This window comes from Stenella coeruleoalba (genome assembly GCF_951394435.1).
Source record: "Stenella coeruleoalba genome assembly, chromosome: X".
Classification (NCBI taxonomy): domain Eukaryota; kingdom Metazoa; phylum Chordata; class Mammalia; order Artiodactyla; family Delphinidae; genus Stenella; species Stenella coeruleoalba.
In genome coordinates, this window is record NC_137152.1 from 138336 (window position 1) to 160680 (window position 22345).

The 22345-nt window shown below is 57.0% G+C and overlaps 1 protein-coding gene across 1 annotated transcript in view; it reads right to left on the reverse strand.

Annotated features, from left to right (window-relative positions):
* LOC307180988 (serine/threonine-protein phosphatase 2A regulatory subunit B'' subunit beta-like) overlaps positions 1-22345 on the reverse strand; it is a 53214-nt gene that overhangs the window by 11143 nt on the left and 19726 nt on the right. The window contains exons 2-6 of the mRNA XM_079911694.1: positions 17691-17876; positions 3378-3481; positions 3037-3139; positions 2244-2318; positions 650-736 (exon numbers count right to left, since the gene is read on the reverse strand). Of these exons, the coding sequence (XP_079767820.1) occupies positions 650-736; positions 2244-2318; positions 3037-3139; positions 3378-3481; positions 17691-17876 (555 nt within the window). The remainder of the gene's footprint in view (positions 1-649; positions 737-2243; positions 2319-3036; positions 3140-3377; positions 3482-17690; positions 17877-22345) is intronic.

The following is a 22345-nucleotide window of genomic DNA, read 5'->3' on the forward strand; positions in this document are numbered from 1 at the left end:
AAGCTGGGTGCTGGAGGGAGGGATGGAGGGAGGATGGGAGGGGGGAGGAGGGGGGGTGGTGAGGGATGGAGGGTGGGAGGGTGGACAGATGGATGACCTAGGAGTTGGTGTAGCGACGGGTTACTGGTGGGGGCTGGAGGGATGAACGAGAGCGTGGGTAGACGAAGAAGTGGATGATGGGTGGGGGATGGATGCAGGCACAGGTGATAGGTTGCTGGAGGAATGGGTAACGGCCGGGTAGATGGACAAGAAGGTGGACGACGGGTGGGCGGACTGGCTGGGAGAAACAGGTGATGCGTCAGTCGATGGAGGGGCGGGTGACAGGCTGGTGGGTGCAGGGAGAGACGACGGGTGGGCGGAGGGGTGGGTGGACCGACGGATGACGTGTACGTGGGTAAAGATGCACTGCTGGCGTGTGGGTCGAGAAATGGATGACGCCGGGGAAGGGAGGGAGGGAGGCGGGGTGAGGTAACAAGGACGGCTGGGTAGACGCGTGCGCTGACCGCTGACAGGCTGGTGGAGGGATGGGGGATCGATGCGGGCCAGGTGCAGGGACGGGTGGATGGGTTGCGGTGGAACTTGGGGAGGACGGATGAGTGGGCGGGGGCATGCAGAAGGCCCTGTGTCCCCTCGGCCAGCCGCCACCCACCTGCAGGAACGTGCTCCTCCGGAGCTCTGCGCACGTGATCCTCCCAGACCAGGACCTGTTGACCGTGTAGAAGATCCTCTGTATGACCTGTAGGAGGAGGCCCGTCGGCTGAGCACCGGGACGTGGGGGGCTGGAGGCCCTGCACGTGACTGTGCAGCAACCCCACGTGTGGTGCTGCAGGAGCCCAGCCTGGGACCTAGCCTACGAGCTCCTGCCTGGCCTCACCAGGAGCTCCGCACCCTGGGCCGCAGGGCCCCATGTCGCCAGCAGAGGGCGACCGCCCCGCATGTCACCAGACGGAGGTGGGGGTGGGAAGCAGCCCCGCCTCCAGCTGCAGGGAGGACACAGGTGGCAGGAGAAGCGGACCTGCTGCCACATGTGGGGGGACGTCCGGGTGAGACGGCCGCACCTGAGCTGGGACAGCACAGGCACGCAGTTCCTGCGTGGCTGGGAGCCCTTATTACACTGCGGGTGGTTTGAGAGACTGCCCCGAATGCTTCCGCGGACACTCAACTGACCACTGAATGAAAAACGTTAACTTAAAGCCAGAGAGTGGCCCCTGCCCCCTGCACAGTGAGGCCCACCTTGGCCACGGGGCTCAGCTCCGCTCCCAGGTGGGCATGTCCCCAACCGTGACACCCCTCACCTGTCCCAGGGCATCTGCTCACCTGTCCTCATCTGACACGTCCCCTCGCCTGTCCCTGTCGTGGGCTGTCCCCTCACCTGCCCTCCCGGGGCATCCCTGCCAACCTGTCCTCGTCTGAGACATCCCCTTCCCCCGTCCCTGCTGGAGGCTGTCCCCCCCCCCACCCCGAACGTGCCCTGCCTTGTCCTGTCTGCGCAGGGAGGTCGGGGCATGGGAACGGAGCACCTGGCGCACAGCCCCGTTCACACGCAGCGCTCCCTGCTGCCGCTGGAATGAGGCACGGCTCCGGGCACTGCTCCTCGGTGACGGGCCCTCAGGGCGATGAGGAGCGGTGAGGGGGTGGAGGGAGGCCTGGGGAACCGCGGGCATGCGGACTGCCACGAGCGTGCGCTCCGCGCCGCGCGACAAGCGTGCCCCCGGCTGGCGTGCCACGGGGCTGACGCGCCGCCCACCTCCACCTAGAGCTGGAGGGCCGTCCTCCCCGGGTGACCTCTGACCAGGGCGGGGGCGGGGGATGAGCCATGGGGTCCTCGTGTCCCCAGGCCAGGCTGGCATCCCACCTGCAGCGCTCAGAGCACCGTGCTCCAACTCGCTGGGCGGGCTCGCCTGGACCCGAGGAGACCCGGCCCAGGTGTCCTCTGAGGCCCCTCCTGCCCAGAGAGGGAGACCGCTGGGTCTCTGGACGTCCCCTCGCCTGCCCCGCCCTGTCCGACCCCGGGGCACGCGGCCAGGACCACCCAGGCTCTCGCTGAGCGCGCCCAGCTGGGGACCCAGGTGGGACACACAGCCCTCCCCGTGCCCGAGCCCCACGCCCGCCTCCTGGTGAGAAAGCGGGCCGTGAAGGGCCACAGGTCCGGGGCTGGGTGTCCGTTCCCTCACGGCGGGCCTGGAGCCCGGGCCTCAGGCGCCCACGGAAGCCACAGGGGCAGCGGACGTGCTCGTACTCACCGTGGTGATGTAGCGGGAGTGGAACTCTGATGCTTCCTTCAGGAATGCCAAGCCCGGGTGGGTGTTCACCACGTCCTGCACACAGGGGATGGGACACGGCCCTGGGATGTGCCGCCAGGCCCAGGGATAAGAACGCACGTGTCCACCAGCAACATCCAGGTTCACACATCCAGCCACAGAGCCGCTCACGCAGCATCACCCCAAATACACGGTTACAAGAAATCACATCAAATTAAAGGATCACACAGAATCATCTGGGCCACGAGCTAAGGAAGCAGACCACCTCTCGCGGCCGAGGGTAATAATCTGACACGTGTAAATGTATAAACGACCACCGTGGAAGTCCATCTCAGATTCTGAGAAAGAAAATTTGCGATATCCTCACTTAACAGAGCACTGCAGTCCCAGGAGCCCTTTAAGTCACTTCTATTCAAATGGTTTTGGTAACTTCGGTTCCTCCGTGTTCACGGGGAACACGCAGGTAACCGGGGACCACCTTCGATTCCCCTCTACGAGATGGAACATAGAGTGCTAAATAAAACCGTGTTTACATGAACGGGAACGGCGTTTGGAAACGAGCATTCTGCAAACCGCGACCGGCTTCTCATGGGCGGCCCGGCCCCGAGGGTGCTAACCCCTGTCCGGCTCCACGCTCTGCAGGCTCAGGTGTGGAGCTGTCCGCACCGCCCTGTCTCTCACGCGGGTTTGGAGGGCTGCGTGGAGCTAGCTTCGGGGAGCCCGCCCGCCTCCGGGGTGTAGACACGGGCGCGCCTGCGAGGAGGGGGCGACGCACCTGCAAGAAGGGGATGAAGTCCTCCTGCGCCAGGGAGCTGCCGCCGGGGCTCACGAGCAGGTGGACGAACTTGGCCGCGTCATCGTGACAGCTCTGGAGCATCCTGGGCGACAGAGGGCACCCCAGCTGCACCCCACGCGCGGCCACAGACCCCTCCCCAGACTCCGGGGTCGGGTGCTCCGTGAGGACGGGCACAGGCGGATGGGGCCCCGCAAGGGACACGACGGACGTGCCGGGCACCCCCGGACATCCGTCTCAGTCCCTTACTGTCCTGGCCGCAGGAGCGCCGGCCAGTGGAGGCAGAGGCAAGGCCGGACCACCACTCCCGCCCCGGGACTCACTTTCTCCACATGGCGACGAACTTGTGCACGGAGACGGAGCCCGTGCGCTCTCCACCGGCGCCGCAGAAGAGCGGCCCCTTCCAGTAGAGTGGGCAGCCGCAGGCCTGTGGGGGGAAGGGTGGAGGACGACACAGGGTTAGCGCGCCCTTGCCCCCCGGCTGCCCGAGCCCCCGAGGCGGCCGGGAGCGCACCGCGTGCACACAGCCCGACAGCGCAGCCCAGTGCCTGCGCCAGCCCCAGGGGCCTCCAGGGAAAGGGGCAGCCTCTCCCAGCCGACACTCCGGAGACGCTGACGGAAATGGCGCTCCCGAGCCTGGGGCACAGACCACCCGCCCCAACTGGAGGTGTCACGTCGGCAGCTGTACAGAGGCGACGAGCACGTCCCCAGCCCTGGATGTGCAGCACCTCCGATGACGCGTCGGGACGGCGTAAACGACAGAGAATGTCAGGAGACACTCGGGGTGCGACAAGGACGAGGCTGTGACCCGGGCACATGTCAGGGGTCGAGGCGACCGCAGGGCTGGCGTCCACAGCTGTCAGCGCAGGTGCTGACCGGGAAGCAGGCGGAAAACCCACGCTCTGAGCTTCCCTCCCGAAAACACAGAGGAAGAAGGGCGGAAACAACAAAGGCTGAGAGAAGAGAAAAAGAGAGCAGATACGCGACAGAGAAAGTCAACAAGGCCGAGTCAGCTCTTCGGAAAGCTTTTAAAGCAAGTAATCACCCCTCAGCAACACTCCTGGAGAAGCAGAAAAAGGAAACGCGTGCTCCGCACATCAGCGGTCACTGCAGAGCCCACCAGCGCTTGACAGACAGGCAGTGGACACTCCCAACAACTGGAGGCCAGGAAACGTGACGACTGCAGGGCGGACTCCTTGACTAACGAACGTGTCTAACCAGAACTGACAACGGACATCCAGACAGTTCTACATTTCAAGAGGCCGAACCCGTGGCTTAAAACCTTCCCACTGAGAAAATCCTGGGCCCAGCTTTAGGGAAGAAATCACGTGGATGGTACCCACACTCTTCCAGAGAATGGAAACAAGGGACGTCTCCCAACTCCTGTTACGAGGCTGCACGTCCTGGACCCTGACACCTGTAAAGGGAGATCAGGAGCCCTCAGCTCCCAGGAACAGAGATGCCAACATCCCACACAAAGCCAGGCGGGCAAATTGAATCCAGCAGCGAAAAACAAGAAAAATCACAGAGAAACAAACAACAGGCCAGGAAACTTAAGAAGAGGAGGGAACACAGCACTGTAATCAGGGGCGTACACAGGAGCCCACGGCTCACATCTGCACGTGGGGACGCACGCAGGCCGGCTCTGCCCTGAGCTGGAATGGGACAGGCTCCACCAGCAGAGATGGAGGAGGGGACGCTCCCGGCAGAGACAAAGGGGAAACTCTGGTAATGCAAAAATACGCGACGGTAGGGAGAATTCCGAAAGTGTTACGAAATACCAGAATAACACTAAGTCCCCTACACACGAATGAGTTCCATTCCGAGAGCACGTTCCGAAGTCCAGTTTGTCGGTAAGTCCAACAAAGTCAGCCTAGGTATCCAACTAACACAATCGGCTGCATAGTACTGTACTATAACAGGTTTCTAATACTTCCCATGCAAATGATACATAAAAAATAAACACAAAAGATGAAGAAAACATTTTTACAGTCCCTTGAAAAGCACAGCAGTCCAGTACAACAGCTGGCACACAGGGGCTGGCATTGAGGGAACAGGCAAGAAGAGGTACTGCCTGGAGGAGGGAGAGGAGGGGGGAGACAGGAGAGCTGAAGGGTCGTCAGTAGTACGAGGCTAGTACGAGGCGGAGGGCGAGCTGCAACGTCACTCTCACTCGTGCCTGACGCTGACAGTAAGCACGTTCGCATCTCTAAAAGTTCGCAACTTGGTGTGTACGTAGGGGACTTACTTGTAACAGAAAACCAGCAAAGCTGCGGGATCCCAGGACAATGTACAAAAATCAATTATATTTCCACACACTGGCAACAAGCAATTAGAAAATAAAAAATGTAACAGTGCCGTCTATGAACAGCATAAAAAACATGAACCTACAGGTAAACGTAACTGAAAGTGCGAGATCTCTACAAAGGGAAAGAGAAAGCGTGGCTGGGAGAAATCAAAGACCCCCCAAATGGAGGGACAGACCATACAGATTCCTGGACTGGACACTTAATGCTGTTGACACATTTTTGACTGGAGACATTACAGTCACAGGCGTTAGTTTCTGCAAAAATCCCCCGGACAATAATGTGTTAAAATGTCAACTCTTCCCCAGACGACCCACAGATTCAACGCAAAGCCAATGCACACCCAGCAAGGTGTGTTTTGCAGAAATCAACCAGCTCATTCAAAGCTCACGGGCAAACGCACACGACTGTCAAGCCTTCCTTGCAGTCACAGCAGTGAGGCTGTGCATCAGGGCAAAGAGGAAGGGACCAGTTTAGGGTCAGACGCCCACGTCCACCCACCAACTCAGCACAGACAAAGCTGGCGGCAGCTCCGAGGGAACAATCGTCTCTACTGAGAGCCCAGCTGGTCAGAGGAGCAACTCTACAAAACCATGAGGGAGGGAGCCCGGCCCCGAGCGTGGACGGTGAAACTCCAGAAGGAAATGCAGGAGATCGTCCGGGTGCTGGAGAAGCAAAGGTTCCCTAAACGTGACTCAATCACCAAAACTCTGAAAGAGAAGGTGGGTAAACTGAACCGCTTCCCCACCAGAACTCCGGGGCAGACGTCGCCGAGGGCACAGAAACAAGCCACAGACCAGGAAAACGTTCGCAGGGCGTTATCCTGACAAAGGGGCCACACCCCGACTGTAAACGAAGGCAGAGGTACAGGAAAAAAGGCAAAGGGCCCAAGAGAGCGACAGGCCCTGCAGGGAAAAGGGTGTGAACACGGCCAGGACTCCAGAGGGAGAGGCAGAGGAAAGGCGCAAACCGGATCCCCACAGAAGCCCACATGGGCGATGGGGCTCACAGGACCCGGCTCATGGGCATCGCCCGCGGGTCGGGGAGCTGCCGGCAGATGGTTTGGCAGGACGCGCCCCCTGACCCGAGCACTGGCCACGCATGCCCGTGGCCAGGGGCCGCCCTGGGGGACACCACCGGAGTCCACTCCTGCCCATCGCGCCAGGCCCAGAACGTGCCGGCGCCTTATCCTTGGCGCCCCAGGAGGGAGCTGCCCAGCTGCGCGGGAGCCGTGCGTCTGGACGCTCTGTGGCTTCTCGCACACGCCGGGGCGGGGACCACGGGGCGAGGCTCAGGCACAGTGCGGGCTGAAAGGCCTCTACTCCACGCAGGCGGGCGTGCGTCCTGGGCGACGGGCAGCAGAGGCCTCCTGCCAGGGATGCTGGCGTCAGGGCCCCGAGGGGCCTGTGTGAGTCAGGGCATGGAGGACACTGGCCGCTCCCCGGGGTGGGAGGGCGCAGGCGGCAGGGACAGGGGAGCCAGGGGCCTCGGGCACCTTGCCTGGGGTGCTCGTGCGGGCACGTGAGAGCTCGCTGGGCGGACTCGGGCGATGGCACCCTTCTGTCCCACGGCCGTGCGTCCGTCCACCGCACAGCAGGAGCTGTGCCCTTGCCCGTGGGGTGACGCCTGCATTCACGTCCCCAGAACGAGCGGTGCCTGCACTTCCAAGCCCACCCACCCCCCAGGCAGCTGGAGAGCCCATCCTAACGCTTTCACTGTGACCTCCGTCCGCCACCTCTCAGGACCGTCTGCAAACATTCTAAGGGAACGGGAAGCACCAACTCTGAAATCCAGAGGTACGAAGAAACGCGTTTAAAAGTATGGTAAAATGCCACCCTGAAGGGAAAAACACACGACAGGGTCAGGTTTTACAGGTCTGTAACGTCTATCTAGTGTACGTGACGGGAGACCCGGGCACACGCCGAGGCCCGCGTCACCCCGTCAGAAGCAGCCCTGCGGTGACCCCGGTCCCCGCCCTCACGCCCCTTACGGCACCCCCCGACGCCCGCGCACACACAGAGCTCCCCGTCCGTCCACACAGCCTGTCCCGAGCACGGCAGCATCTGGCCGGGGCCTGGGGTCTGGCTGTGCTCACGGGGCACAGGGCATCTGACGTCCCCCGTGCAGGACTCTGTGTGCAGGCCGTGCGCAGGTGCGCGCTGGCCTTTGCCCGGTTCCCGGTCAGGCGCCCCGTGGGGTCCCCTAAGGGAGGGAGCCCCAGAGCAGCTGTGCTCCCACCACGAACACCTGGTGCCAGGAGCGTCTTCTGCTCTGATATTTGGCCTCTGCCCCCGGCTCCTGACACGGAGCCCCCAAGTCCCTTGGAATCTCCTGGGGGGACGGGAGCCTGTTTGATCGTGGATGGGGCTGTCCTTAAAGAGCCCACGCCATGGTTACTGAGCTAGAACTTTCAGCCCCCCAGCATTCTCTGCAGAGGGCGAGGGCAGAGGTGGAGGGAAGCCTCGATCATGCCCATGGGATGAAACCTCTGAAACATCCCCTAAGGGAGCAGGTTCAGGGGCCTTCCAAGTTAGGGAACAAATCCGCCGTACCAGGACAGAGATGCACCCCAACTCCATGGGGACAGACTGCTGCACTAGGGAGCCCCCGACGCCTCACCCTGATGCCTCTTCACCAGGCTGCTCACCTGTACCCCTCATCATACCCTTCATAAGGAACACTTTATAATGAACTGGTGTTTCCCTGAGTCCCGTGGGCTGCTGAGCAAACTGCAGAACTCGAGAGGGGGTCGTGGGAACCCCCAGAATCCAGAGTTGGTCAGACGGACACACAGGTGACAGCCTCGGACTCGGGCCTGGCGTGTGAAATGAGGGCGGCCCTGTGGGTTCAGCACCCCCCCCACCCCGTGCTGACTCCAGGCAGAAGGGCTCAGAACTGGATGAACTGCAGGACGCCCAGATCAAAGCCCACGCGTGTGCCGAAAGAGGCCTCCGTGCGCCGGGAAAGGAAGCAGAGACTGTCCTTTTCACGGATCAGCCGTTTGCCCCTTTCTGTGTTCAGAGAAGCGGGTCCACTGATCTCGGGCGCGCAGGCTCCCGAGAAGCATGTCTCCGGCAAGAACAAGGGCCGTGTCGCGATGACGAGAGAGAAGAAGGGATGTGAGGGCGGAGCTGATCTGGGGACAGGAGGTCCTCACACGACACAGCCGCCCACAGAGGCACAAAGGCCATGGCCCCCGGCCCACAGCTCCCCAGGGAAACCCCGCAGTCACTCAGCATCGGGAGCCGCACCCTCACCCACGGAACAGGCAGAAGCTGCCGGAACGCCGGGACCTGGACACGCTCGGAACCCAGGGAGCAAGCTGACACTCAAGGGCTGGACGGCCTTCAAGTGCGCGTTTACCAAGACGACCACCCTCAGCCCAGAAAACAAGTCTCAGTACATCTGGAAGCACTGAGACCAGACAGAGCACCCCTGCCCACGACAGAACTAAACTGGAAATCAGTAACCAAAACATGTCTAAACAAGGTGCGGGAGCTGAAAATCAAAACAACGAAATTCTAAATAACACATCAGCCAAAGGAGAAGTTACAAGACAAACACAAATGTAGTTTGCACTGAATGAGAAGGGAAAAAAAAAAACCACAAAAAAACCCAAAAACCAACACATCAACAATGTTTGGGATGCCGGTCAAGCAGCGCCCGGAAGGAAGTTCACAGCATTAAGTGCTACCGCGAGCAAAGCAGAAAGGCTGAGTGCACACAGCTGCCTCGTTAAGAAACTGCAAGGAGAACAGTTAGCCCTAAAGGGAGCAGAAGAGAGGAAACAATAAAGACGGGAAATCGATGCGATAGGAAATCATTACAAAAAAGTTAGCAAAACTAAAAGCTAGTTCTCAGAAAAGACCAGGAAAATAAAAAAACTTCTGGCCAAGCTGACTGAGGACAAGGACAGAAGACACAAATGCCAACATCAGAAGTGGCAGAGGGACGTCAGTCAGTACAGACCCTAAACGTGTGGAATCTTATCAACAACGTGTGTCAATAAATTCACCAAGTCACGGGAGCTGGGCACACACTTGAAAGATGGGAACTACCCCATCAAACGCAATGTCCACAACCTTCCCAGGGAGAGAATGTCCAACCCCAATGCTTCACCGTGAATTCTGCCAACGTTTAACGTAGAACACCAGCCCAGTTCTAAACACGTGGCTCCGGAAAAGAGGGCAATAGCCCAACCAATTCTGTGAGGCCAGGCCACCCTGCTACCGAACCAGAGGACTCACTAGACAAGGCATCTCTAGATGGGCGTCTTTCCGGAGCCTGGATTTAAACCCTAACAAAACACAAGCAATCAGGATCCAAAAGCACGTAAGCAGGAAGAGACAGGATTTATGATGAAATGGGATTCATCCAAAGACGCAAGACGGCTCGAGGGAAGAAGAAAAACCACAGGAGCCCTCAGTACGTGCAGAAAAGCACTGGGCAAATTTCAACACGCCTTCGAGATTTCACACAGTACAAGGGCTCTCAGCAAACTAGGTTCCTCAACCTGGTAAAGGACACAGGAGCAGCTGCAGCCCCCACACTGCGTCTGCGGGGAGCGACGCGCCCTAAGGCCGGGGAGGAGGGCTGTGCTGCTCCCACACCCTGACACAACGTCCTCAGGGAGGCCTGGCCAGCACAGTGAACAGGGCAGGAAAGAGGATACAAGACACGCAGATTACAGAGGAAACGGGGACACCCTCTTTATCTCTGGAGGACGTGATCGTCTATTAGAAACGCCTAAGGAACCTGAAAAAGTGATCTGATGAGTATGTTTCGTCCAAAGTCAACACACAAAAATCAACAGTACTTCTGTACACTTCAAGGAACAGCCGCAAACTGCAGTAAAATAACGCTACTGACGGTATCATCAAAGATAGGAAACACTGGGTTATGCCCAAGTATTCGTACGTTTGATGAAAGATGAACATGACAAAACGGTACTGAGAGAAATTAACGATGACTTGAAGTCTGAGAAATGCCGGGGTCACAACCCAGCAGACTCGATGTTGGAAAGGCGTGGACTGTCCCCAAGTCCACCTGCGCACTCAGACGATCACAAGCCGAATCCCAGCAGGCTTCTTGCGCAGACGTGCGGAAGGTGATTCTGAAGTTCATGTGGGAATGCAGAGACACCAGAACAGTCTCAGCACTTGAGAAGCAGAGAGAAGCAGGAAAATCGGCACTGCCTGAAACGAACACAGCAGTGAAGCTACAGCAGCGGGGCCGTGCTGTCCCGCTGTGACAGACAACCCGTCACCGACACCCAAGAGCGTCCAGCGACAGACTCACGTACGGCAATTCCCGTCGGAAGAAGGTGCCGAGGCAAGTCAGCGGGAGGACGAGGTGCCCAACGAGTGGGTCTGGGGTCACTGGACACCGTGTGCAGAGACGCACCTTCCCTCCTACCCCACATGTGCCAGTGCCCACCTCAGAGTGGAGCACAGACCTGAAGGGAAGAGTTACCCAAATCGGCCTTTAGAAGAAAACACAGGAGAAAAATCCTACTGGCTTGGATTTTCCAGCACTTCTCATCAAGGATACAAATGCAAAAACCAAGTAGGGGAAAAATCTGAAAGCTGGACACAATCAAAATGAAAAACGTTTGCAATTCCAAAGACTGTTACGAGAGCAGAAAGACGAGCGAGCGCGGGGAGACAGCGTCTGCTGCACGTACCTCTGACAAAGGACTGGGACCCAGAATGCATGCAAAGCACACATGACTCACTAGTAAGAAAACACCAGATTTCTAAACGGGCAAATGATCTGAACAGGCGTGTCATCGAAGAAGGCATACAATGACAAATGGGCACATTCAAAGGATGCTCACTCAGTACTGTCCGTCATTAGAAATGTGCAAATGGAAACAAGTTATCTGCATATACCCAATAGGGTAGAGCTGTGGCCTGAATGCTTGTGCCCCCCCCCCGCCCCCGCCCCGCCCGAGGTGACGGCATTAGGAGGCGGAGCCTGTGGGAGGTGATGAGGTCATGAAGGTGGTGCCCTATGAACGGGATTAGTGTCCTTAGAAAAGGGACTCCAGAGAGCTCCCTCACCGCTTCTTCCGGGTGAGGACACAGCAAGAAACTTCTGTACCCCAGAGGACAGCCCGCACCAGAACCAGCCCTGCTGACACCTTGATCTGGGACATCCAGCCTCCAGAACTAGGAGAAGCAAACTTCTGTTGTTTATAAGCCACCCAGTCTGCAGGATTTGGTACATCAGCCTGAACCAAGACAAATGGCTACAGTGAAAGAGAGAGAAAAGCAAGCGTGCAGAGGGTGTGGAGAGACGGGAACCCACACGTGCGGGTGGGGACGCAAGATGGCGCAGCTGCCGTGGAAGTCAGCTGGGCGGCCCCTCCGTCAGTCAAACACAGAATTACCACATGACCCAGCAATTCCACTCCTAGGTATGTGTACACACACACACCACCGCCGCCCCGCAGCCAAAAGAACTGAAAACGGGGCCTCACGCAAACACTCACAGTCGAATGTTCACAGCAGCACTGCTCACAACAGCCAAAAGGTGGAAACCACCCAAACGCCCATCTATGGGTGAGTGAATAAGCAGAACGGGGTCCAAGCACCTAATGGAATATGACCCAGCCATGAGAAGGAGTGAAGCTCTGACACGGGCTACCACGTGGATGGACCTTGAGGACATGACGCCAAGTAAAGGAAAGAAGCCAGACACAGGACAATTCGTGTATTGGTTCCATTAATATGAAAGCTTTAGAACAGGCAAATCCACAGAGACAAGAAGCAGAGGAGCGGTGTCAGGGGCTGGGGGAGGGGGAACGCAGTGATGCCAAGGGGCCCAGAGCGTCTTTTGGGGTGATGAGAGTGCTCTGTAACTAGACAGCGGTAAGGGTCGTGCAACACTGTGTATGTAATAAGGGCCCCTAAATTTTAGATTTTAGAATGGCTAACGTGCTGACAGACTTTTATGTGAATTTTACCACAATTAAAAAAAATGAGTACCTACTCTGTGATTCTATTTACTTGAAGTTCTAGGAAACTCTAATCCACAGTGACAGAAAGTAGACCAGTGGGGGCCTGGGGCTGGGCCAGGATGGACTGGAAAGAAGCCAATTTGGGGGACGCTGGAAATGCTTCTCATCTCGACTGTCTGCATAGTTTCACGGGGATTCACACACATCAAAGCTCACTAAATGGTACACAGTAAACATCTACTGTTTACCTCACATCAGTTATACCTCAAGAGAGCTGCCAAAAAAAGAAAAAGATGCTGATGAGAAACAAATACATAACCAGGGATTGAACATCATCATTAGGGAAATGAGACACGAAGCCACAGTAAGCGACCTCTGCACAGGCACCAGCTCGGCTACAGCTAAGAAGCATCAACACCAAGTGCTGGCAGCTCACGGAGCAACTGGCGTCTCACACACTGCTGGCTGGACACACATAGCGGACAGTCACGCTGGAAGACGGTTTTACAGCGTCTTATAAAATTAAAGATATAGTCACCAGATGACCAAGCAATTCAACTCTGCAGCATTTCCCACCTCAGAGAACTTGCAAAGGTGTCGCACAAATCCCGTGTACAGACAACAGTTTTATTCATGAGACAAAACTGGGAACAACCTTTCATCCACCAGTAAACAGATACACCGAGGGACGTGTGTGCACAGAATGCTACTTAGCAGTAAATGCTAAGGACGAACATTGACGATTAGGCTGGGTGAAAGAGCCAGAAAAACGCAAGACAACCACCACATGATCCCATTCACGTGAAATTCTAGAAAAGGCAAAACAACAGCACCATAGGGCCAGGGAGTGAGGGTGAGGTAGGCCAGGACCTGGGACGCTTTGCTGCAGGGCTTGCACGTGGACAAACATCTCCTCCAGCAACAGATACAAAGAAACTACAAGGGACTAAAAATAACTGCACACACGTGCAGCTGGGCAAATTATGAACAAGACACAAAAAAGTCAGAACCTAACTGTCACTTCTGCGGTGCCAGGAGCAAAGCAGGGTCCTGCACCCATGATCCCTGTACACGGCACCACCACGGGGGTGGGCAGATGCCCAAGCCACGCCCTCTGGCCCCACCCACTGATCAAGGAGGCCAAGGGATGTCCCTGGGGGATTAGCGTTCCCTACCTTGCCAGTGATGTGGATCCACAGGGGTGAACTTTTATCAAATTCTGTCAAACTGTATACTTAGAACTGGGGAGTGTTACTCTGTGTCCATTATATCTCAATAAAGCTGACTGAAAAATAATTGTTCAATTCAAGAAGCTGGAAAAAAGTGACAACAGAAAAAATGTAAGAAAGTAACAAAAATGAAAGCAGAGGTTCATGAAGGAGATGAACAAAAAATTAAAGTACTCAATGAAGTTGATAGATTCTTATCTGAAAAAATACAAGTTAACCTCTAGCATGACTAGTCAAAAGGAATCTGAGATAAATAACCCTACGAAGACAAAGGGTCAAATGTGCAGACTTGATGTTCTTGGATTGAAAGAATCAACACTGCCAAAATGAATATACTACCCAAGACAATCTACAGATTCAATGCAAACCCTATCAATTTACCAATGACATTTTTCATAGAACTAGAAGAAAAAAATTTTTAATTTATATGGCAACACAAAGACCCCCAAATAACCAAAGCAATCTTGAGAAGAAAAACAGAGCTGGAGTAATCAGGCTCCCTGGCTTTGGACTACACTACAAAGCTACAGTAATCATAACAGTATGGTTCTGGCATAAAAACATTCAACGGAACAGGATAGAAAGCCCAGAGATAAACCCATGCACCTATGGTCAATTAACCTATGACAAAGGAGGCAAGAATATACAAAGGAGAAAAGACAGTCTCTTCAATAAGTGGTGCTGGGAAAGTTGGACAGCTACATGTAAAAGAAAGAAATTAGAACACTGTGTAATACCATACACAAAAAAACCTCAAAATGGATTAAAGACCTAAATGTAAGACTGGATATTATAAAACTCTTACAGGAAAACAAAGACAGACACTCTGACATAAATCACAGCAGTATCTTTTTGAACCTAGCTCCCAGAGTAATGAAAATAAAAACAAAAATAAACAAATGGGACCTAATTAAACTTACAAGCTTTTGCATAGCAAAGGAAATCATCAAAACAAAAAGACAACACACAGAGTGGGAGAAAACATTTGCAAACGAAGCAACTGACAAAGGATTTATCTCCAAAATATACAAACAGCTCATGCAGCTCAGTATGAAAGAAAACAAGCCAACTGAAAACTGGGCAGAAGATCTAAATAGACACTTCTCCATAGAAGACATACAAATGGCCAAAAAGCACATGAAAAGATGCTCAACACTGCTAACTATCAGAGAAATGTAAATCAAAACTACAATGAGGTATCACCTCACACTGGTCAGAATGGCAACTGTTAAAAAATGTACAAGCAATAAATGCTGGGGAGGGTGTGGAGAAAAGGGAACCCTCCTACACTGCCGGTGGGAATGTAAGTTGGTGCAGCCACTGTGGAGAAGAGTGTGGAGGTTCCTCAGAAACCTAAAAACAGAGTTGCCAAGTGATCCAGCTAACCCACTCCAGGGCATATATCCAAAGAAAACCATAATTTGAAAAGATAAACGCACCCCAATGTTCGTTACAGCACTATTTACAATAGCCAAGACATGGAAGCAACCTAAATGTCCATCAACAGGTGAACGGATAAAGATGTGGTACATATGTACAATGGAATATGACTCAGCCATCAAAAAGAATGAAATCATGCCATTTGCAGCAACATGGATGGACCTAGAAATGATCATACTAAGTGAAGTAAGTGAGACAGAGAAAGACAAATACCATATGATATCACTTATATGTGGAATCTAAAAAACTGATACAAATGAACTTATTAACAAAACAGAAACAGACTCACAAAGAAAGCAAACTTACGGCTACCAAAGGGGAAAGGCAACGGGGAGGGATAAATTAGGGGTCTGGAGTTAACATATACACCCTACTACATACAAGACAGATAATCAACAAGGACCTACTGTATAGCACAGGGAACTCTACTCAATATCGTGTAATAACCTAAGTGGGAAAAAAATTCTGAAATAGAAATAGATATATGTATAAGTGAATCACTTTGCTGTACACCTGAAACTAACACAACATTGTATATCAACTATACTCCAAAAGAAAACAAAAATTTTAAAAGAATCATACGAGAAGATAAGGAAAAGCTTTAGAATAATACATGTATAATCATGCCAACGATTGTTTTAGAAAAAAGCATAAATGACCAAAAGTGACCCCAGAAATTAAAACCCTTAATAAAGCAGTAACATTAAAGGAAATTAAAACTCAAAGAGGAAAATGTGGAGGAAAGCGATCACGGCAGAGGAGGAGGAGGACATGGAACTCACATCCTCCCACAAATACAAGAACAACCCACCTGCGTGCGGAACAGCTCTCACCGGACGCCTACTGCACGCTGGCAGGAGACCTCAGACTTCAGAAAGGGCAAGAAAATCTCCCACGGAACCAGGCAGGGCAAAACAAAGAAGAGAAAAAGAGAGAGAGAGAAAGGAATGGGGACAGGACCTGGGCCCCAGGGAGGGAGCTGTGGAAGAGGAAAGGTTCCTGCACCCTGGAGAGTGCCCTCGCCGGCAGGGAGATCAGCATGGACCAAGGGGGAGCTTCAGGGCCTCAGAGAGAGCACAACAACAGGTCTGAGAAAGGCAACGCAGACAGTGACCTGCACATACGGTGGTCACTGCTGCCCTGTGCTCCCCAGACTGAGACACCCGTCCACTGGGGCGGGGGGGGGGGCTAGGTGCTGAAGCTTGGGCTTCAGAGGTCAGACCCGGGGAGAGGACGGGGGTTGGCTGCGTGGAGACATCCTGAAGGGGCTGGAGTGTGGCCATGGAGGGTGTACGTGGAAGAAGCCTGGGTCCCCCCAGAGAGGCAAGGCACGATTGTTGGGGGATGTGCAAGGGGAACGGCGGGACCACTGAAGAAGCTTCTCTCCCCAAGCGTGCACGCTCTCAGGCAACAGCACACCGCCTACACGAGCCCCGGGGTGGGCGTGAGCCACCGCTGCTGCGAGAGATGAGGGAGCAGGCAACAATCACTGCCCCTGCCATCCTGGGAGCAGGCCGGCTGCCACTGTGCCTAAGAGACCGGCGAGCAGCTGCTAATCACTGTCCCTGCCCGGCGAGGGCCTTGGGAGCGCGCGCGGGCCACCGCCCCTGCGGAGAGACCTGTCAGCAAGCGCCAATCACTGCCCCTGATGGTAGGGGCCCCGGGAGTGCGCACGGGCTGCCGGCCCCTGCACACCCCTATTACGGGGGTAACAGCAAGCACATGCTGAGGAAAGAGGTGGCAAGCATGCAAACTAAAAGCTGCCCTTGTGCCCAAAATATTAAGGGGCAGAGTCCCACATAAAATAGCCTCCCAAGACTACAACACGTAATTGTTTCTCCTAAACTCACAGAGTAAGAGAAATGTTAAGTACAAGAAGCAGAGAAACCACTCGCAGTTAACAGACCAAGAGAATTCCCCTGAAGGGACAGACAAGGGAACAGACCGCTTCATTCTAACAGACACGAGTTAAAGAGGGGGCAGTAAACACCCTGGAGGAGGAGGGGTCCAGATGGCGCACAGGAAGAGGCGGAGTTCTCGTCTCCTCACAACGGGGCGCCGGCCAGGTGCCGGTGGGGCCTCAGACATCTAAAGGGAAGGGAGGGATCCCCAAGCAACTGGGCAGGACGTGGAGGGGAAGGAGGAGGGGAGGAAAAGTGGAGGTGGGATGGGACCAGCACCCTCGGGGCGGGGAGGGGAGGGGTTCCCACATGGGAGGGGGATCAGGGGGTCAGAGGGGAGCGTGGCCGGCGTCTCCCCCGACCACTGGGGCCCTGGCGAGCCTGCCGGGGTCCTGGGCCTACCCCTCAGCCCTCCAGGGCCCCTCCCGCTGTGCTGGGCCTAAGCCCCGCCCCTCAGGCCTCTTCCAGCCCCTTTTTTCTTTTTTCTGCTGTCGTGGTTCTGTTTTGCCTTGTTGTTGTTGTTTTATTTTTAATTTTACAATATTTTTATTTTTCGAATTTTATTTTAGTTTTTATTCTTTCTTATTGCCCTGCTTTGCCTTTTTTTTTTTTTTCAGTGCCGTGTGGCTTGTGGGATCCCGATTCCGAGGCCGGGGGTCGGGCCTCAGCTCCTGTGGTAGGAGCACCAAGTCCAAACCGCTGGTCTAACAGACAACCTCAGGCCCCAGGGAATGTCAGGCAGTGTGAGGCCACGACCGCAGGGGGACCGCGGGCCACGTCCCCACGCGCATACACCCACCTTGGCCACTCTGCCCATGTCCCCCATGGTGGCCCTCTCGTGCGGGAACTGGGCGAAAGTCCTCTCGATCTTGGCGATGATGGCGTCTACGTTCACCGCGTCCTGCGGGCGGCCTCGGGGGAAGTAGAACGTGGGGATGCTCAGGCTGGCAGCGGGCGGCAGGGGCTGTTCCTTCCTCGTCTGGACCTGAAAGAGAGAGCAGTGAGGACCCAGCACGGTGAGCACCTGCTTCCCGCCGGTGCGTACTGAGCAGAGGCGGGCTGGACCAGAGCGGCTGCCCCGAGCCCAGCGAACCCGACTGTGGACAGAACGCCCAGACCATCACCGGGCTGACTGCAGACACGGGAGGTGACGGGCCCGTGGCGGAGCGCCACACACACGGCCCTGCTTCCCCGATCCTGCCTCGGGTGTGACCCCTCAGGACAAGGACGGCTGCTGAGAGAACCTGCCCTCCTGCCCTCCCGGGAGGCCAAGGTCGGCACAGGCGGGCTGTCCCCTCGTTTGCGTCTCGCGCCTGGAACCGCCTGTCCCCACACCGCCCTTCCCTGTGGACGGGATGTGAGGCCAGCGCCGTGGCTGGGCACGGCCCTCAGAAAGCACCACAGCCCCGAGGGCTCAGCATCCTGGCACAGGGAGCGCCCGGAAGCCATCCTGGAGCCACACCGCGCCTTCCAAACGGCAGTGTCAGGATGTCTGCCCGGTGGCCGACGGGGTGACCCGTGAGCTCGGTGCAGTCACAGGTCAGAAGCGTGCACCACGCATGCAAAGGAGGGTTGCGTTCGCCAATGCCCCTGAGTAGACGGGACCAGTCAGTGGAACCACTCAGGAAGCACCTGCTGGGAGTGGGCGCGCTGGGACTGGGCAGGTCTGGGGAGGCCGGGAGGGTGGCTGCACGCGGTGAGGCTTGCTGTCCCTGGACTGTGGGGCACTGTCCCCCTGCAGGATGTGCAGTGTGCCTCTGCGCTGACCCGGGAAGGCCTCCTAGGTGCCAGAAACAGCTGCCCCGAGTCGCGGCCTGCAATGCCCATGGAGACTCACGCATCCGGCATCCCTGATGGGCAGGGGCAGGGACGCACAGTCCAGCCCACGGCCCACCTCCTGGACACACCCCAGATTCCCTGTGGTTGGGGACACGAGGACACACCGTGACGCAGCAGAAAGAGCCCAGGGTCCTGGTGGGAAGCGCTGGAGCGAGGGATGAGCACCCAAGGCCTCAGGCCATGGGACCGGCGGGGGACGGGGAGTGACCAGGTGTTCCGGAGAGGGGACGGCGAGGGGTACGCCCGCCAACGAGGTCTGGGAAACTCAGCGCACCCAGGGCACTAGGGACACACGGAGCCCACGGCCCCTGGGCATCCAGAGACACGCGTGGAAAAGCAGATGGAAGGCAAACGCAGGAGAGGGGCTCACAGGTAGCACCGCCCCTCCAGGGGTGGTTACGTCCAGGGGGTTGGGCCGGGCAGCCAGGCCCGCACAGCCAAGGACGGGGCGCGGTGGCGGTGTGCTCACGGCGGGGTGCCCCCGTCCCAGCTGCCCCAACCAGGCTCACACAGCACAGCTCCACGCCCACAAGCACCAGGGGCCCTGCCACCAACCTGCAGCCGAGACACAGCACACGGCCCTCAGGAGTCACGCTGTGCACTGATTCTAACGTTGTGAGCGGACGTCACTCCTACAGCCTGCAACTCAGGCCGCTTCTCCACCCGCAACACAGCAGGAGACAGCAGGCGTCCCCCTCAGTCACACCTCGGGACCTCCCGCGACCCCTCGGTCACATCAGGGACCTCCCGCGTCCCCTCGGTCACACCTCGGGACGTCCCACGACCCCTCGGTCACATCAGGGACCTCCCGCGTCCCCTCGGTCACACCTCGGGATGTCCCACGACCCCTCGGTCACATCAGGGACCTCCCGTGTCCCCTCAGTCACACCTCGGGACCTCCCGCGACCCCTCGGTCACATCAGGGACCTCCTGTGTCCCCCTCAGTCACACCTCGGGACTTCCCGCGACCCCTCGGTCACATCAGGGACCTCCCGCGTCCCCTCGGTCACACCTCGGGACCTCCCGCGACCCCTCGGTCACATCAGGGACCTCCTGTGTCCCCCTCAGTCACACCTCGGGACCTCCCGCGACCCCTCGGTCACATCAGGGACCTCCTGTGTCCCCCTCAGTCACACCTCGGGACTTCCCGCAACCCCTCGGTCACATCAGGGACCTCCTGTGTCCCCTCAGTCACACCTCGGGACCTCCCGCGACCCCTCGGCCACATCAGGGACCTCCCGCGTCCCCTCGGTCACACCTCGGGACCTCCCGCGACCCCTCGGTCACATCAGGGACCTCCCGCGTCCCCTCGGTCACACCTCGGGATGTCCCACGACCCCTCGGTCACATCAGGGACCTCCTGTGTCCCCTCAGTCACACCTCGGGACCTCCCGCGACCCCTCGGTCACATCAGGGACATCCCGCGTCCCCTGGGTCACACCTCGGGACGTCCCGCGACCCCTCGGTCACATCAGGGACATCCCGCGTCCCCTCGGTCACACCTCGGGACGTCCCCTGTCCCGTCAGCCACATAGGGGATGTCCCGCGTCCCCTTCTGTCACGTCGCGGATGCCCCACGTCTCCTGTGTTTCCTGAGGCCCCAGCTGAGGAGGCAGCTGTTCAGTGCTTGGCGACCTTGCACGGGACAGTGACCGTACCAAGAGGAGGTGGAGCCGTCATGAGTCGGCTGTACCAGGTCCGTGTGGCAGCCTGGGGACACTGGGCGACGAGCTCTGTGATCACCACGGGGCCAACACAATCCTGAGGGGCTGCGTTCAGACTTGGCTCAGTCCTGAGAGGCGAGCGGGAGATGGGAGGCGCCCGGAGGGGAAGGAGAGGCGCAGCAGGCCGCCCTGAGGACCGGCATGGCCACGGGCTGGGGCAGCGACAGCACGGGGATGGGGTGGGAGGACAGGCCCCGGAGGAGCCCCTGCCCCGGGAGGGGCCGCGGGACGCCTAACGTTCCATTCAGACTCGGCCCTGTCGGCGCCCAGGGACAGAGGCTGACCCCCTCCTCCCAGCCCTAGGACGTCCTGGCTCTGGGATTTGGTTTCGGGGCAGAGCTTCTGGGCTGTGATGCCCACCTACGGCGGCAAAGAACAGCCGCAAGGGAAGCAAGACCCAGCGCCGGTCCCGAGGACGGAGAGATTCGAGGGTTCACGCGTCACCTGGGGACGCCCAGGCTTCACCTGGGGAATGTTTCCTCCGGTTTCCCTCCTCTGGGCAGGTTCAGTTTTCCTCGCCTGTGTTTGGAGGGCAGGATGGAGCGCAGGCCCCATGTCCTGGGCTGTCACCTGTAGCAGCTCATGGCTCACGCCTGTGGAAAGGGCTGCTGGCTTGCACTGACGCCTCTGGCATCCTCCGCGGCGCGGCGGCACTCAGCGCCGGGTGCCACCATCGCCCACCGCCGAAGCAGCTGGGCCGGCTGGTCCCAGGGCAGGCACCCCACCTGCCAAGCCACGGCCGCAGACACATACAGACAAGGTGCCGCTCAACAACACGCGCTATTTTCTCCGCTGTCAGGATGGGGACGCCGCCCTCACCAGCCACCGGGAAGCGAAGGGAAATGAAGCCACCAAGGACACGGCGGAGTGGAGCCTCGCCTCCTGAGAGCAGGGAGCTCTCCCCACGTCACCAGCTCCGTGGCGCCTGCCCCACGGTCACCTCGTAGGCCCCTCCCAGGAGAACTGGGCTCAGGCAGGAAGCAACGCGCTCCCAAATGGAAGGTCTGAATTGCAGGATGGGACGAAGGGCAAGGAACATGGTGCCTACATGGGTAAGTCCACGCACACGCCCTCCACGTACATCGGTAATGAGAATATTGCTTTACCTCTCTTTAAAGACTCTCTCAGGACAACAACATGAAATGAGAGGCTGCCGGCAGTGAAGGGTTTGAAGGTTTTGAGCTGGAGGGTAAAGATACTCACTCTGTACCTAAAGAAACGAAGTCACTGACCTTGTAAGATGAGCAGTAAGCTAGTATTAAGTGCTCCGGCGAGGGAAAGATAAAAAAGAGGGAAAGGAGAGCATAAAAAGAAACATAAATAAGACCGTGAAAGTAAATCAGAATGGATTAATAGTCCTTATAAATGTAAATGGATGAAATGTTCCAATTAAAAAACAAAGATCAGACGGAAAAAAGAAAGTAAGACTGACTTACAGGAAACACGTGGAAGTGGAACACTTTCCACAGAAGTGGAAAACTTTTAACAAGTGGAAAAAGATATAGCAGCCAACAGTGACAAAAAGAAGGCTGGCATCGTCAGATTCATGCCCAGATAGGGTAGAAACTCTGGATGTGACAGACATGGTCAGGACACCACACTGGGCGTGCATCACGGGAAGCTCTGCGACCCGGAGCTGACCGCTGCCCCAGCACAGCCTCGGCGCCCACCAAGCCAAGGTGCTGGGGAAATGCAGGGACGCGGCACAGAGGCAGGCCAGGCCCGCTCCCCCGCCACCCCTGACGGACCACCGGATGACGGAAAAACAAACAGCTGGGCACGGACACGAGAGATTTACAGTGTAATCTCTGGGACATAAATAGAGCGCGGCCGGCACAGCTGCGGGACACACGTTCTTTTCCAGCACACAGGGCGCTGTTGGGAGCCGGCC